At 37.2% G+C, this 16458-nt stretch overlaps 1 protein-coding gene and 1 pseudogene across 3 annotated transcripts in view; both read right to left on the bottom strand.

Annotated features, from left to right (window-relative positions):
• LOC308511699 (small ribosomal subunit protein eS6-like) overlaps positions 1–13869 on the bottom strand; it is a 67313-nt pseudogene extending 53444 nt beyond the window's left edge. The window contains exon 1 of the transcript in view: positions 13755–13869. The product of the transcript in view is annotated as a small ribosomal subunit protein eS6-like (transcript). The remainder of the gene's footprint in view (positions 1–13754) is intronic.
• The window catches only part of DACH1 (dachshund family transcription factor 1), a gene marked incomplete at both ends in the record, with an annotated part of 446771 nt that extends 430684 nt beyond the window's left edge, over positions 1–16087 (bottom strand). For both annotated transcript variants that reach the window (XM_081082371.1, XM_081082370.1), the window contains one exon: positions 15255–16087. In XM_081082371.1, coding sequence (XP_080938497.1) covers positions 15255–16087 — 833 coding nt within the window. The remainder of the gene's footprint in view (positions 1–15254) is intronic.
• Positions 16088–16458: the final 371 nt, after the last annotated feature.

The following is a 16458-nucleotide window of genomic DNA, read 5'->3' as shown; positions in this document are numbered from 1 at the left end:
CCACCCACACTATGAAGGCAATAAATGAGTATGCAATGTTCTACAACTAACGATTTGACAAGCGCACATTAAAATGATTATGCATACAAAAATGTTGAGGGGTAGTGCATTATTTCACCCTACATGTGCTATATAAATTATGAATAGCTTTGATTAAAACTCCAGATTAATTAAGCCCGGTTATGTAATTTCTGTTCAGAAGTATACTGCGAGCTATACCTTTGATTTTACTCTGAAAAATGATTCCTTTACAATATGCTGAATGAATACACAATTTTTAAGCTGAGCATTATTTCAGTAAGACAAGCCTTAAAATATAACAAAGAACAAGATAATCTGCAAAATATATGAATGTTTTTATAACTCTCCCAGGAGGCACAGCACCACCTGTCCTTATTACTAAATCAGCAGTGTCAAACCGCCAACAAGTTTAACGACTGAACTGGTTCAAAAGAAATACAATGTGTGTTTCCTTGTATATTTACAAGTGAATGTATTGCTGTGATGTGGGTGTTTGTATATTTGTAATAACATATTTAAAACAAGGAACCTTTACTGAAAAGATCTTAGCTGAAAATTTTGCAGTGTAAGAACCATATCAACAAGGAAAAATAAAATCTGGGATCTAGAGTTCTTATTCTTATGAGCTTTTTGCTGTTAACTAAACTTTGTATTTAATCTTCCCTATTAATGCAAGTAGCTTCTTCTGATTTATATTTTTGCTTCAAAACTTTGGCTGAATTAGTATTTTGATAATTACCTGTTAAGAAAGTTAAAACTCCGTGTTTATAGTACATTTTAAAATTTTAGTTAAAATTAGTATTTTGATAATTACCTGTTAAGAAAGTTAAAACTCCGTGTTTATAGTACATTTTAAAATTTTAGTTATAACTTATATTACATTTGGTACAATATACTAATAGAATTAATAAAATTAAATTTATTTATATGTAAATCTAATTTTCCAAATAAAACTTTGCCTATATTATTAATAGCTTAAAAGAATCTTTCCTTTTAGTTAATTGTATTTTCTTTGCACCAGTTTTATAAATAGAATGAGACACTCCAGGGAAAATATTGAGCTGGTAGTTAGTGGTTTTTGGGTTGTTGAAATCATTCACTTTTTGGACTTGTGAACCACAAAGCCCCCACAGCTCAACAAATCCCAGCGTGGCACATGCCCTGTCATGTCTTATTGCTTTAACATAGTCCTCACATTCTAGCCTCCCAATGCCGCTAAATGGCTCAATGTTGAAGAGTATAGCAACAACTTACATCATAATATGTGGAATACAATCCTGCCAGTTAAGCACATGCTGTTACTCTTTAAAGAATACACATTTATCTTCACTTGGGACCACTGGGGAAGCATATTTTAGTTTGAGACCCAAAACGTTCTTAGAATGTTGTCTCATGTAATTTTTTCCTAAAAAGAATATATAGTCTAGCAAAACTCCCAGTGGGCTTTTGCATTGGTTTAAACAGTGAGTGTACAATGTGTAGTTAAACTACACATCTACATGGCCAGAGTGCCAATGAGCATGTTTCACCAGACATTCCTGGAAGCTGTCTGGCCAATGGGAGTGGTTTGAAATGGTTCCCTAATCACTGTTGAAACCACTGATAGTACTGTCTGTCCACACTATGACAGACAAAAGCTGAAACGTATTAAACATAGCAATCCATCATCCTGCAGATGGAAAGCAGGAGCCAGGGAGTTCAGAGGCAGTGACTACCCGCTGCTTAACAAAGGCTGGAGTCCTGACAGTTCAGTCCCTTCCTAGCTCCTCATCACCACCCCTCCATCTAAGATGAATGAGTGTAATCAGTGAGGGAGAAAGCCTGCTGAGGACCTAAAACTCAAACATTGTTACATTTAAAGTGCTGCTTTTTTTTTCCTCATCAAAATTGTTGCTTAAACAGTTTTCTCCAAATATAAGGAGGTGGGGGAAGTAAATGAATGAATGAATGAATAAATGAATGCACTGCAGATTCAAAAGCAGATTCTTTTTAAAATACTGCATTGCTATGGCATTAAGCTTGGAGAGCTAGCTTTGAAATAAAGCTATAATACTAACTCTGAGGAAGTTTTTTCTTTTAAGTCAATTAAGGGTAAGTTTACATTGTTTGAAGCAACTTAATAGTGATGTTCTTTTGAATGCCCAGGGGATTATTATTTCTAAATAAGCACCAAATAGAAATGAAATGCTATTTGGTAAAGTTCAATTCATTTTGCATACTTGTTTCTAATAAGGACATATGAGTCACAAAATAGCCAAAGGGAGGGAAAACCCCTCAACTGCTAACAGCACATTAACAAAGTCTAGAAAGGAAAGACACTTTTCTTTGGGTTGCAGCCTTGTCATTTCCAATTTTCTGCTCTTTGGACATGCTTGTATTCAAATTCTGGAACATCCATTCAGCATATCAATCCTAATTAGACAATCTGGGTCTGGAAAGGATGAGAGCTGGGTCATTTGCATAATTTAATCATAAATACTCAGTGATACATATTTCCAAATGCATTTGTACAATTATCTTTTCATCCTTGGGGCAATGGTATTAATATGATTAGGCAATATTTCTGGAAGAAAACAGACAAGTATGCACTCTTTTTAACTGCAGCTTAGGGCGATATGAAAAATTAATTAATTTCTGAGGAAAATCAATTTCTCTACGTGACCACATTAGACACTGCTGAACCAGACTCAGAAAGCTCTCTCAGTCACTACACTTTCTCAGGCCCTTCTAAATTCTGATTAGTATGTGAACTATTCGGTAGAAAAACTAGCAGCGTATCCAAAAGCATCTTAAATTTTGAAGAGATCTTTCTGTCTACTTTTCATTTCGGATATGCCACCCTGCTTTACTTTAATGCATTGTTATTTAACCAGTCAATGAGAAGCCTGTGCCTTTGGTGTGAACTCATCTTGAGTGATCTTTTATTAATGTACATTAACCAATTTCAAGGACAATAGGATAAGGTTACTTTTAAAATGCTTTCTCAAGAAATGCATTTATATTCATCTAAAATAATCTTAGTTCACACTAGACTGTTTATGAAAAAATTAGATAAGCCAACTTGCCCCAAAGAGTACCACTGTTATAAGAAAAACATTGTAACATACTTAGTAGAGATATAAGAACCCAGGTGGCTAATCTGATTTTTTTAAATGAGATTTGGCTTTGTATGTTGGTTAGTACAAAAGATAGTAGTCATATTTGTGAGTTTCAATGCACTATTCTATTCTTTTCAATCAAATGAAAAAGTAGAAATTACTGCATGCAAATATTCAATATTCATTTAATTTGCATAAAGGTGCTTGAACAATTTTTTTACTCTAACAAGCTCATTTTTCATGCGTTTTGTCTTTCATCCTAATCTAGCATCTGTCATTCCTTTTTGAAGTTATTATCGGCCCAATTCCCTCTTGGACATGGTTGCTGGGTGACCGGTATCTTAGCACCCACTTTGACAGGAACAGATGTGAATCTGATCAAGAGATTTCCCAAGAGTACCTGAAATCACAAACAACTTTTGTGAAAAACAAACAGCATCCCTGTCATGGGCCCTTATTTAACCCACACCCCAAAAGAAAGAGTAAAGCTATTTTCTCCATTTTCCTTTTATTTCCTGAACCTGAAATAAAATACTTCAAGAAAAATAAATTATATTTTCACACTGTTGAATTTGGGAGATTAGTTTAATATCAACAGCTCAAAAATCTAGTTTGTTTTCTTTTGGCTCAATGTTTACAGGTAAATCTCATAATAAAGTGTATCTATTTCATGCACAATTTCACTAGACTTGCTACAAAAAAAAAGAGGATTATTATGAGGATAATTTAGATGATAAAGATATTTAAGAAGATTAAATTTAGTTTAGTGTCTGAAGGCTTCCTTTGTTAAATATGATGTAGAATTCTGTGCAATGTTAAGGGTTATTCTACTTATAAATTTGTCTAAACTATAAAAGTTTTATTTCTTCTTTCATGCATTCTACAGCAAGATGTTTTAAGGTGATTTTTTCAGTTCATGTGGTATACCATCAATCATTATTAGAAATAGAGCTGCAAAGTGTCACCAGAAGACAAAAGAGGTCATAGACACTTCATGTTATCACCATCACAAAAGTCAAAATAGGTTGCCTTTCCTGCACTAGTCTTTTTAAGAACAGCATTATGTGGTTGAGTCATGTGACCTAACTCTTTTCCTTCCTCCATCACAGTCAGAGAAAATGAAGAGCAATAGCCATTTAGATCACCATGAAACTAGTTGAGGCAAACTTGCAAATTAAGTGAAATACTTAAACAAATATTGGTGTTTTATAAATATGGCATCAAAGTGATTGTAGGACCCATCCAAATAATTTATTTAAAGTTGAACTTCATTCAACTAATAAGTGTCAAAGCAAGGTAGAAAATGTCAATGCTTTTTTTCAACTCCAAATAATTGATTTATTATAAGCATCTTATTAGGAATTTTAATGTTTGTTATTTCTAGGGAAATAACCAATTATCCAAATGGTTTCATCCATGTTAAGTGAAAAATGAAGCGAAAAGTCTTTGAAATTCTTTTTAATTTTAAATTGGGAAAAGAACTTGCTAACCTCGATTCCAAAATTCAAGTATGGAATTATTTAACCATCATAATTTTTTTAAATGTATTTTTATTTTTTTCAGAGAGGAAGGGAGAGAGAGAGAGATAGAAACATCATTGATTGGTTGCCTCCTGTACGCCCCCTACTGGGGATGAAGCCCACAAACTGGGCATGTGCCCTGACCAGGAATTGAACCATGACATCCTGGTACATAGGTCAATGCTCAACCATTGAGCCACACCGGCCAGGCTAACCATCTTAATTTTAACAGCATATATTTGAGTCTGGGTGTATATGCATGAGTGTTGCTTTATGCTTTGTGAAGTGTTTTTGTATATGTAAGATTGAAAGCAAGTCATTGTATACGGAAAACTAGGTTCTGTAATTTAATGGTGGTCTTTTAATACCTTCAGTTGTAAACAAAAAGATATTATAACTCTGCCCATTTATATTTATTCACTCATGTATAAATATGATATGGCATTTTGACATTCCAGAAATTAACCACACTATTACATACATAAATTCCTCTTTATTGTGAAGATATGATTAACTTGTTTTCCAACTTAGGCCAGTCCACATAACTAAAGTGAATCCAACTAAAATAAAAATGGCTTTTGTGTATCCAATTTATCAATGACCACCTTCATTTGTTACTATTAGCGGCAAAAAGGGAACATTCTAAAACCCTTTCAGGTGGTCTACCTAAAATAAAGTGAGAAATATAACCATTTAAAATGTTGAAAGAAAAGAAAAATTAAATATGTTCACATAAAAATCTTTATTCTGAAATGTTATCACAGGAACAATACCTCCAAAAAAAGTTTCTTTCCACATTTGGGCTGATTTTTCAGGGGAGAGAACTTAATTTTTAAAAGTACAAATTCAATATTTTCATGTGCAATTACACAAATGTATGTTTAAACTTCTTTCCTCTAGGATGCAGATTTAAAAGGTGAGTTATTTTGTTTTTAAAAAGTGACATCGTAATGACATCTGAAAACCTGAAGAGCTACAAAATTTTTATGGCACTTTGGTTTAACCGTAAAATGTCATTCATGAGTAATATATTTTTTTAATTTCTTAAGAATATCTACTTGCAAGATTTGGTAGCCAAACAGGTGTTAACAGAAAGAAAAAATCAAATTTGACCCAGAAGTTTCCAATATTAACGTTTGAATTGGGATCAGTTCATTCCTTTCCCAAGGGGTAACTTGTATAAATGTAATTCTATGGTTTCATAAAAGCAGGTCAAGTTTCTATCCCTGGGGGTCTTTTGGCAATTTGAAGCATGGAAGCACTCTTCCCGGCTACAAGTTCAAATCTGCATGGACTGTCAATGGTGTGAAGAAAAAAATCAGTGAACAGCAGACATATATTCGTCTTTGATTATAATGTGCACTTGTCAGAGGGTTCTTAGAGAGTCAGAATAAAGGTGCCAGAGCTCACAAGCCATAATATGGTTTGAAACCATTGTTAGTCACTTGTATTTTTTTCCTTTTAAAATATGTGCATAGAAGGTGATGCAAAAAGTAATGTGAAATATGCTTGTTTTTACTAGATATATAAATGCAAAGATGAACTTCCTACCAAATATATTTCACATTAAATATATATAGTATTTTCTATTCTACATGCTTTAAATGAGCTTTGAAACTTTTCAGTAATTACTGTTTCATAAGCTTCTTTCTACTTTGAGAAAAAAAAAATGCACACATGCCTGTACTTTTACCAATGATGTAATGACTTGACAAATGCCATGAAATGATTGAGAAAGTAATTGATTTCAATTTAACTGGACCTCTACCAGGTGTTTTCAAAGACAATTACAGTCCACTACAGAAGTGGTAATACACATCTCCTTATGTAGACCTGCAGATTAACCCACTGACCTCACTCCTAGCTCATCTCATTGATGGCAAATCTTTTAGAAGAGCAATCATTTTTTTTAGGTTATGAAATTGTTTTCCTATCATTTATCCACTGATTTTAAAAGATATGCTTGCTCTAAAGTGCAAGCAGCAATGAAATAAACCACTAACAGAAATGGAGCAATGACATCTAGCACATTAAATGTCATTCAATAATGTACAGCTTCTAGTCCCTGATAGTTTAATATCTATTTCACACAAATAAAATAATTTTCAGATATAAGTATTTTTCATAGAGAATTAAAAGTATATTTTAGTTATTGTAAAAATAAAGGTCTAGGAAAATGTTGAAATGTTTACATCACTGTCCTATTAACCTTAGAACATTGTGTATTATAATTACATTTTATGATATTTAAGTATAAATTACTTCTTTTACCATAAAATTTATTTTAAATATATTTTACATTGTCAATCAGTCAAATAGAACCTGATTTCTGTTTTATTATATATTTCAATGAATTACAAAAAGCAAATTTAAAGTCAATTTTATTGGTAAGTTATTTTCCCACAGCTAGCCCTAAGTCCTACAAACCTACGTGAGTGTGAGAATATGTGTGTGTCTCTGTGTGCGTGTGAGTGTGTGTGTATACATATGCACATATAGATATATAGAGGCTTTTCTAACAAAGATATAATTATTGAAGCATACATACATAGAGTGCAAATGGACTAAAATCAATATAAACAAAAATAGCCACCAAAAAATATCTAAAATACTGATATTTTACACTTGGTGCACACACAAGAACACCCATCCTAGTATAAAATATGTGACAATTAAAAGTGTTGCAAGTTATTAAGTTAAACTCCAGAGGCACTATTAAACTAAAAACTGACTAAAGAAATAAGTATCTTTCCAAGAATTAAGCTAAAAAAACTATATTTTAAATATAAATAGGAATTATTACTATTGAATATATCAATATATTTCAGCAGAGCTGTGATAGGTTCGAATATTTGCTACACCTTCAGAGATTTGCTTGGTTCATAAATAAACAAAATGTCTCTAAGATGTAAGGCTATGAATAGGCAGCAATTCACTGTTGCTATTAATAAAATTCCATAATATACTCAGTTTAAGATTTTAACAACTTAATTCACCTGTTTGATACGTGAATATAATAAACCATTTGTTAATTAACATATTCTAGGGCTTTTTTAATTACCTTTATTTAAGAAATAACTAGTATTTCTTAAACTGAATAAGCAGGTATTTACTATAAGTGCTACTAAATGTTTCCGTAAAATAATTACTTTCCAGCTAGTACTCTTTCTTTTCCCTTGAAGAAAAGTCCTATTTTCCTGTTGTGACTGATAGGATAGTCTGATTATTTAGAAACATTTGATACCATCCAAATTTAAAGATGTGGCACTGTCACTTTTCAATATTTTGTTTACCTCTTCATTTATTTTAAGGAAAGGAAAACATTCCTCAATCCTTCAATGTTATTAATCCAAAGTATTTGATCTATTTTGTTGCCTACTTCAATATTGCTTTGTGAAAATCATGCTTCAAAAACATACCCAATTTTGTGTCAAATATATACACTATCTTCAAAACCCATTGCAAGATTATTATATGTCTGCTTATAGTTAAATTAAATTTATATTCTTCAAATCACAGTAATTAATTTTGACTTCCCCCATTACATACTCAATGCATCCCAGATATTGTGCTAATCTTATTTAATAATATGTTTTATATGCTTCAGTTAAGCTCTTTTTGTTCTTTAATTATTACTCTCTAAAACTTTTTTTTAAAACAATGGGCTATTCAGTGTGTTGCTGTGCTGCATTGTTTTAGACACTTCAATAAACCTATAAGAACAAAATAGAAGAGCATTTAAATAATGACATAGTGAGTTTTCCAGTTTAGTAAGTTATCTTTGACAACTTTCACTCAAGTCATGTACATTAAAATGTGCAAAAGAATCCCAGCTTGATCTCCTGGATCAAATCCAACCTAATTTGACTCAGAAAAGCAACAGTGCCACACCTTTAACAAATTCAATCCTTGGCCATTTCAATATCCAACTTAGAAAAATCTACGTCAGAATTTTTTAATGGATGAATTAGAATCCTGTTATCATATAATCCAAATCAGAATACACAAGAAATATAAAATGCACTTGGTTTAAGTTTCCTGAATATGGATTAAGTGGTGATACGGGTCATTTTCTATATGTAATTATATTATATGTTATATGACATTTATCTGCTATTTTATTCCACTAATTTTAGTTCTATCATTAATTTGGGGAAAAAATGAGCTTTCATTGATTGCCTAATTGACTAATTTATAACAAATAGAAAAGTCCATTCATAGTCATTTGCACATTTAAATATAAGGTGAATCATGAATAAGAAATAGTAGACACAGTCTTACAAGTCTCAAAACCTCTCAAAGTAAACAGGTGCATCAACATGAAGTGATCCATAATTAATCTAATAATAACTGATTATTAGGCCAAATATAAACATCCTACCTTTAGTGTTCTTGTTTTACAAAGAAATGATTTGGTAAACTAACTACACTATTCTAATGAAAGTGGTTTTTCTACTGTGACATATACTAAAAAACAAATAGCAGCAATTAAAAGTTATTTTAAACGACAGCTATGTAGCAAAAACCTACTTTTGACTGGAATTTGAGCACAAGGTAGGCTCACAGAGCCTCTGATATTCCTGAGATGTATATATGCAAATCAGAGTCTTTGATATTACACTTATCTGAACTCTAGAGGTGGGCTTTTAATGCAATGTTTTCTTTATTAAAAATAAATTATTGACCATTACAAATACAATGGAAAAGAGGCTCTTAATGAACGAAAAGCCTGAAATGTAAATATACTTGTATTGTCAGCTAAAATTTTTATGTTGCAGCATTTAGACAAGGACGTATATGTATGTATTAATATGTGTGTGTGTGTATGTGTGTGTATATATATATATATATATATATGTATATATATATATATATATCCAATCACAATGCAGTAACTCAGTAGTTAAGAGAATGGCACATCTGGCACTTGCTAAGGTCATTCTATTCTTGTAACAGTTCACACATAAAATATTTTATCTTAATTACATACTTAAATACCTAAACCTTAATATCAATTTTTTACATTTCCTGTCATTCAAAGGTACATAACTTGATACAACTTGTTTGTGTGTGAACAATCTAAAAATGAAATCTTGGAGAGATAAAATTTAGGCAACATTTAACTTTTTTGGAGAACCAACTAACAAACGCCTTAAAATCAAAATGTTTAGTGAAATCTGTTAGACTTACCTGTACCTATTTAGAAGGCACACTTCAAATGTATTTCTTCAGGCAAAGATTCAAAGTGACGGTTTACCACCTGTGAGAGTTTCATTTCGCACGTTTCTTACGATATTCTATGTTCTATGTTTCTAATACAATGCAACTTAAATTATTATGTCGTTTGATTAACAAAGGCAACTCTGAAACAACTTTGTAGAATAATTTGGAAAGATAAAATAATACTACTTGATAGTTAAAACGCAAATTCTTACTAAAATAACAACCACTTCGTTCCACACTAAGCTAATTTACAAATGCTACTTAGATTTCGAAAACAAAACATCAAATGAAAAACAATAAAGCATATTATGTTTTCCTATGCGGGTGAATCACACATGGTAAATCAGCAAAGAGAAGAGTGATTTATGCTCAAATCCAGCCAAGACTTTAATCAATATTGGATGTCACATCTCAGGAGGTTGGGGGAGGTAGTGAGGCAAAAAGAGTGGCTAATATTGGCCTCAATAGTTTATATGCAACTTCTGTGAAGTGTAGTACATTAAACAAAAAATAGCAGCAGATTTGGACTTAAAAAATGAAGAGTTAAAATTGTGTATTAAATGCAAATACAAAAAAGTATGTAGTGGAATTCTTTAAAAAAGCTTGTCATGTAGTTTATTCTACAAAAATATTTGAAGCTTCACAAAACAAATTATCATAGGTGCAAATTACAGTGTGTCTCAGAGCATTAGCTAATAATCTGTGGAGTTCAAAAGTAAACCATCTTCTATGTTCACTTTTCATAATAATAACTATAATATTACTGGAGGTTAACTCCAAGAAAAACAACAGTTTTGAAAGACATTATCCAAATAACTCAAGAATTTATATTTTGTAATATAATTTGACTGAACAATGTAAATCCTAAGTTATAATATTCTTAGATTTATATACTAGTTATTAAATTATAATTTCCTAACATTTTTTATGTATACAGAAATAAGTGGTGGAACCAAACAAACTTTTATGTTTAGGCCTTCATCTTCTAATTATGCTATATTCTTTTTGAAATGTTATAAAAAGAAACATTAGGCTTTATAGGAGCTATTAATCAACTGTAATACAAAAACTTCAAAAGCACAGTCTCTCTTCATTTGAAGTAATTTTTAAATTTATCTGTGCCAAGTAATATAATTATCTGTTAGAAGTAAATCTGTATTTGTGTTGAAACTTTCTATGTGAATGCATAAGTTTGTAAGTGCATGGCATTGAAAAGTGTGCAACGGGGTAAGTGTTAAATATAGACTGGTTCCATGTGCCATCTTTATTAAAACTACTGATTAAAAAGATAGAGCCAAGACTTAGAAAACATTTTATACTTCTTATATTAAAACTGCATCTATATATTACTACTTAACTAAAAAAGACTTTCAAAGTCTTTGGATTTGCAGTCTACGAATGGTATTAACTTTTAAGACAAAAGAATACTGTTTGTGAACATATGTTATATGCATATAGACTATCTGATAAAACTAACTGGAATCTATTCAAGTTTAAAACTACAAATCTAGGGCTACGTAGTACCAAAATCGCAACCTGCTTTGAAAGATCCTGAGACAAAAGCATCTTCTGGCGATACTAAAAAAATAAAATAAAATAACTATTTTAGATAACATAAAGAAGATTCACTTCTGAAAACCTGAAGTCACAGAAAAATTGCATCCTAACCCAAAACTATAAATAAGAGACTGACTTCTACAGAGACATGACCATGTACATAATTTCTTTTTTTGCTGTTGTTTAATGCTTACCAGTTAATTAAGTGACCTCTGTTGCAACAGTCAAGTTCATGCAACTAGTGTTTAGTTTAAAAATAATAATTGAAGGAAGCTGATCAAGGTCAGACTTGGTCCTCCGACAACTTTTAAATATATTTCCTTCTATTTTCTTTCATGTTTTGAGACCCTTACTACTGGCTTTACTATCAAGCAGGTGATAGCCTCTGTTTCATCTCCTTGTGGTAATGACAGAAGTCTCCAACATTTATTCTAGTTTTCATAGACATCGTACTGATGCAATAGCCCCAAGCAAATTAAACCCATCCTAAGGTTTGTTACTAACTTACTGAGCCACTTTGAATAAGTTTTTGAACCTTTCTTTTCTTTAACATAATTTTGGTTCCTCAGATTCCCTGGTATCTGAATGCTCTCAAGACACATAATTAGATAATGTTCTATAAAAAGCTGAAAGTGCTAAAATTTAATGTTTTTTATACACTATGCATATACTGTTTTATAGAGTTTGATTTTTTGTACAATTTCTCTTATCCTCTGCATAAATTATTCCTTTAGTTTCTTAAGTAGCCAGAGAAAGAAACCAGAATGAAAGAAATCAATATATTTAAGTGAATGAAAAAAGATCTTAATAACAAAGGCATTAACAAACTGGACTTGAATGAAAAAAAAGTAATTTTAGTTTTTAAAATTCAAGATGCCAAATATTTTAGGTATTACTTTTAAAGTTAAGAAATAAGACAATAGCACTTGTAATTATCGTGTAAAATAATAATGCATTGCACTATAAACAGTATATTTTGGTGAAAGAGAGTTCAATGATAAGTTTTCTTTTTCCTTAGTCATTGGTAGGGTTAGCAAAACCTAGGTAGATATCTGCAATTACACATCTTCGAAGGTTAACGGGTTTCAGCAACTACTGTAGTTGATAAAAGATCAAAATGCAGTAGTAAGTCCACAAACTTACCAGGTATCATTTAAAAATAACCTGAAAGAGAGTTTTAGAATAACATATTGAATTGAAAGACCAGGTGATTGAAATATATTAGAGTATTAATAATATATTTTTGAAGGGATAAACAGTTCTACTGGAGTTAACTTATCTTGGCTGTAAAAGTCCAGGGAGCAATTTTTAACCTCAGAAAAAAAAAAAAAAATCCCACTAAGAAATGTTGCCAATAACTTTAAGAATATTCCCCATTCATGTGGAGAGGACTTCAATTTCAAAGTCTAAGCAAAAATTTCAGAAACACACACACAACGACAAGGGAATAACTGTAAGAGGTGTAACACTACCTGCTTTACATTGATTGTAACACTGCAGTCATTGAAGGAAGTTTTCTCTAGCAATATTTTTGTGTTATGTGAAATGGCCATTAATTATCTAGTACAGTGCATGCTGTAAGAAAGACACAAAGAGGGATTCCAGAGCACAGTGATTCGATTACTACAGAGAAAAACAGTAGGCGCTTCACAATTTACTGGATAGAATAGACAATTTTATAACAATCATATCTTAACTGGCTTCAAATTTCAGCTAGCATTCTGTATAACAACTCCGGAACAATTTTCTGTCCTGATTCTAATAGTTGTAACAAAGGATTTTTGACAAATGTGTTATCTTCTGTACGTCCAAGGACTCCAATTATCTCCGTAAATGACGTTTAGTGATCAAGATTCCCCCTCAATCTTTACTGCCACCTGTCCATACTCTTGGACACGCGCACGTCAGTAAACACGCGCGCGCGTTCTGAGCACTGCCCCAAAATAGTTGAAATAAAGGTTCAAAAACACAGACACACATCCATTCCCCCCCGCCCCCCCCCCCCCCACACACACGCAAATAATGGTAAATAAACTCGAAAAGTTTCTGGCTAGGTTAGGATGGGACGTTTGTTGAATCGGAGTTGATCTTTTTTGTCTTATAGCCTTGGGGGCACTAGCCAGGAGTCTTTTTTTTTTCTACCAAGAAAGAGTTCGCTTTTCCACCTCGGTTTCGTGCTGGTCGCGTCCTACCCCTCTCTCCTTCCCACCTCAGTTTCCCTAGTCCTACAAGGGGCACACACCCTAAAAGGGTAAAGCTCCGTTCCTTCTCCCGGTCTTTAAACTTATTGGGAGGACATGGAAGTCTCCGCGCAGATTCTGCGCGGAGTTCTCACGCTCCCGCTTCTGGGCTCCAACTTTCCCTGCTCGCTTTCTCCTGACAATTGAACTTTCCGCTCCGCAGCGAACCGTGGGGACAAAGAGAACTGTGAAAGCGGGTGAAATGGCCATTTCTACCCCGAAACTGACAAGTTACCCCACTCCCGCCCCCTCTGGGTAGATCCTCCCCCAGTGAGCGTTCATTAGCATAAAACTGGTCTGGCCGGGCTCCCGGTCCTCTGGCCTCCAGGATTCGCGCGCTTTGCTGGGATGGGGAAGCCACCACTCAGGCTCCAGTACAGGGATCCAAAGAGCATCCAGCGCAAAGCCTGCACCTGCTCATCCGTGAGCTACTAACCTTAAATTTAAGAGAGAGAAGAGAAAACAGAGAAGAGAGAGAAGAGAGAGAAGAGAAGAGAAGAGAAGAGAAGAGAAGAGAAGAGAAGAGAAGAGAAGAGAAGAGAAGAGAAGAGAAAGAAAAGAAAAGAAAAGAAAAGAAAAGAAAAGAAAAGAAAAGAAAAGAAAAAAGAAAAGAAAAGAGAAAAGAAAAGAAAAGAAAAGAAAAGAAAAGAAAAGAAAAGAAAAGAAAAGAAAAGAAAAGAAAAGAAAAGAAAAGAAAAGAAAAGAAAAGGCAGTTTGTTGAGAAAGAGCGAGCGAGGGAGAGAGTGAGAGCTGTGGTCTTCCTGGCCCAGGTCTCCAGTTCAGCTTCCCAGAGTCACAAGCCCCGGATCACCTCCCCTTACGGAAGAAAACCTGCCGGCCCTCATGCATCTGCCCCGGGGCAAACGTATTATCTGCTTTGCACACGCACACGCTCACACGCGGACACTCGCACACATGCGCGCACACACAGACCCCTCCCCTCGGCAGGCTTCCCTTCAGGGTTTGGGGCTGAACTCGCAGCGGGTCCCCCGGGATTGCCCGGGGCCCATGGCCTCTGCGGTCCTTCCCCTCCCGACCTCCAAGTGGCCCACTCCCGAGACGACCTTTCCGGCCCCTCACCCAAAGCGTGTCCTCCTGCTTTCCGAACCCTGCCTGGCAGGGTCACGACCTCCCCCGCCCCCCCGGACACCACTCGGCGCCGCAGACAAGCCCCGCCGGTGTCCCTGGGCTCCCGGTGGAGCCCGGGTCCGAGGGGGCGCGCACAAGGGCAGCGCGCTGAACGGGGACCACGGACGCTGGGGCGGCCCGGGGAGGGACTGTGACTCCTGGAAAGGCACCGTCCTCCTCCCTTCCCTCCCCTCCCCTCCGCCCCCAGGCTTGGGGTTCCCGCGTACCCCAGCAGCCAAGTCCCTGTGGGCAGGCGAACAAGGGGCGGACCGGGCGGGAAGAACGAGATCGGGGCTGGGCGAGGTGGCAACTTCTCTGAGGGTCGGGAGCGGCCGGTCAGCCCCGAGGACAGGGCACGGAGGGCCGCACTCCCCGGGGCGCGCGGCATCCGGAAAGGAGCTGGGGCAGGGTAAGGAGGAGGGTGGGAAGGGACCCCGGGTGGCGGAGGCTCCCCCGCCCCCCTTTACCTGGCGTTGGTGCAGTCATTGTAGAGGGTCTCGAAGTCCTTCCTGGAGATGAGTTTGCAGCGGTTCACTCCGGGCTGGATGGCTCCCAGTCCCCTCAGGATGCGGACCTGCTCCACATTGCACACCACCGGCGTGATCTCCAGCCGCTTCAGCTTGGTGTAGACCGTGTGCAAGCCCCCCACCAAGTGCTTCAGGAACAGGTCGAACGCCTGGGGCAGGCAGATCAGCTCGCAGCCCTCCACCGTGAACGAAGCCACTTTGGCCCCCCTCAGATCCACCATTTTGCACTCATTATTCTGGGGGGTGTTTTCCACTGGGGACGGGGTCGAGTACACGGGTTTCCCAGGGAGGGGGCCGCAGCTGCTGCTGCTACTGCTGCTGCTGCTGCTGCTGCTGCTACTGCTGCTGCTGCTACTGCCGCCGCCGCCGCCGCCGCCGGTGCTCGCGGTGATGGGGGTGCTGGGGGCGCCGCCGCCGCCGGCGCTGATGCCGCCGCCGCTCGCGGTCGCCAGGCTGGGGTTGCAGTTGCCGCCGCCGCCGCCGCCGCCGCCGCCGCCGCCGCCGCCGCCTCCGTTGCCAGCGCTGCCGCCGCCGCCTCCGCTGCCGCCGCCGCCGGTGGAGGGGACTGTGGCCGCCGCCGCCGCCGCCGAAGCGATGGACTCGGCCCGGAACAGAGTTGGCCCGGAGGACGCCGGGGGCCCGACGGACGGAGCCGGAGACGAGGTTGCCGAGGAGGTGGAGGTGGTGGTGCCGGAGGAGGACGCAGACGTGGAGATCGGGGGCTGCGGGGGCACCAGCTGGGCTGGAGGGATCAAAGCCGCCGGCACTGCCATGGTCACATAGAAGGGGAGCCGGAGGCGGAGAAGCGAGGGGGAAAGTTGCCACACACCCCAGGGAGGGCGAGGGGGAGAAGGGAGAGAAGGAACTAGGCGGCAACAACACTCCGGGAGAGAACGAGGAGCGCAGGGAGAGAAGGAGGTGAGGGGAAGAAAGAGCGAGCGCAGGAGGGGTGCGCGCGAGAGGCGCTCTGGAGAGAAACGCACAAAAGTGTCCCGCAAGTCGAAAGGCGAGTCCTCTCCGGGGGCTGGGAGCGGGGGTTGGTTTGGGGGGGGGGGGCGGGGGCGGGCGGGGAGGGTCGGCTGTTGTCGTGTGGGTCCCGCTCTAGCACAAAGTTAAAGATGAAGGTGAAAAGGAGGAGGTTTGA

Source organism: Myotis nattereri, assembly GCF_964212035.1.
Source record: "Myotis nattereri genome assembly, chromosome: 2".
NCBI lineage: Eukaryota > Metazoa > Chordata > Mammalia > Chiroptera > Vespertilionidae > Myotis > Myotis nattereri.
Note: the sequence above shows the minus strand (reverse complement) of the source record. Positions and strands in the feature narration are given on the sequence as shown.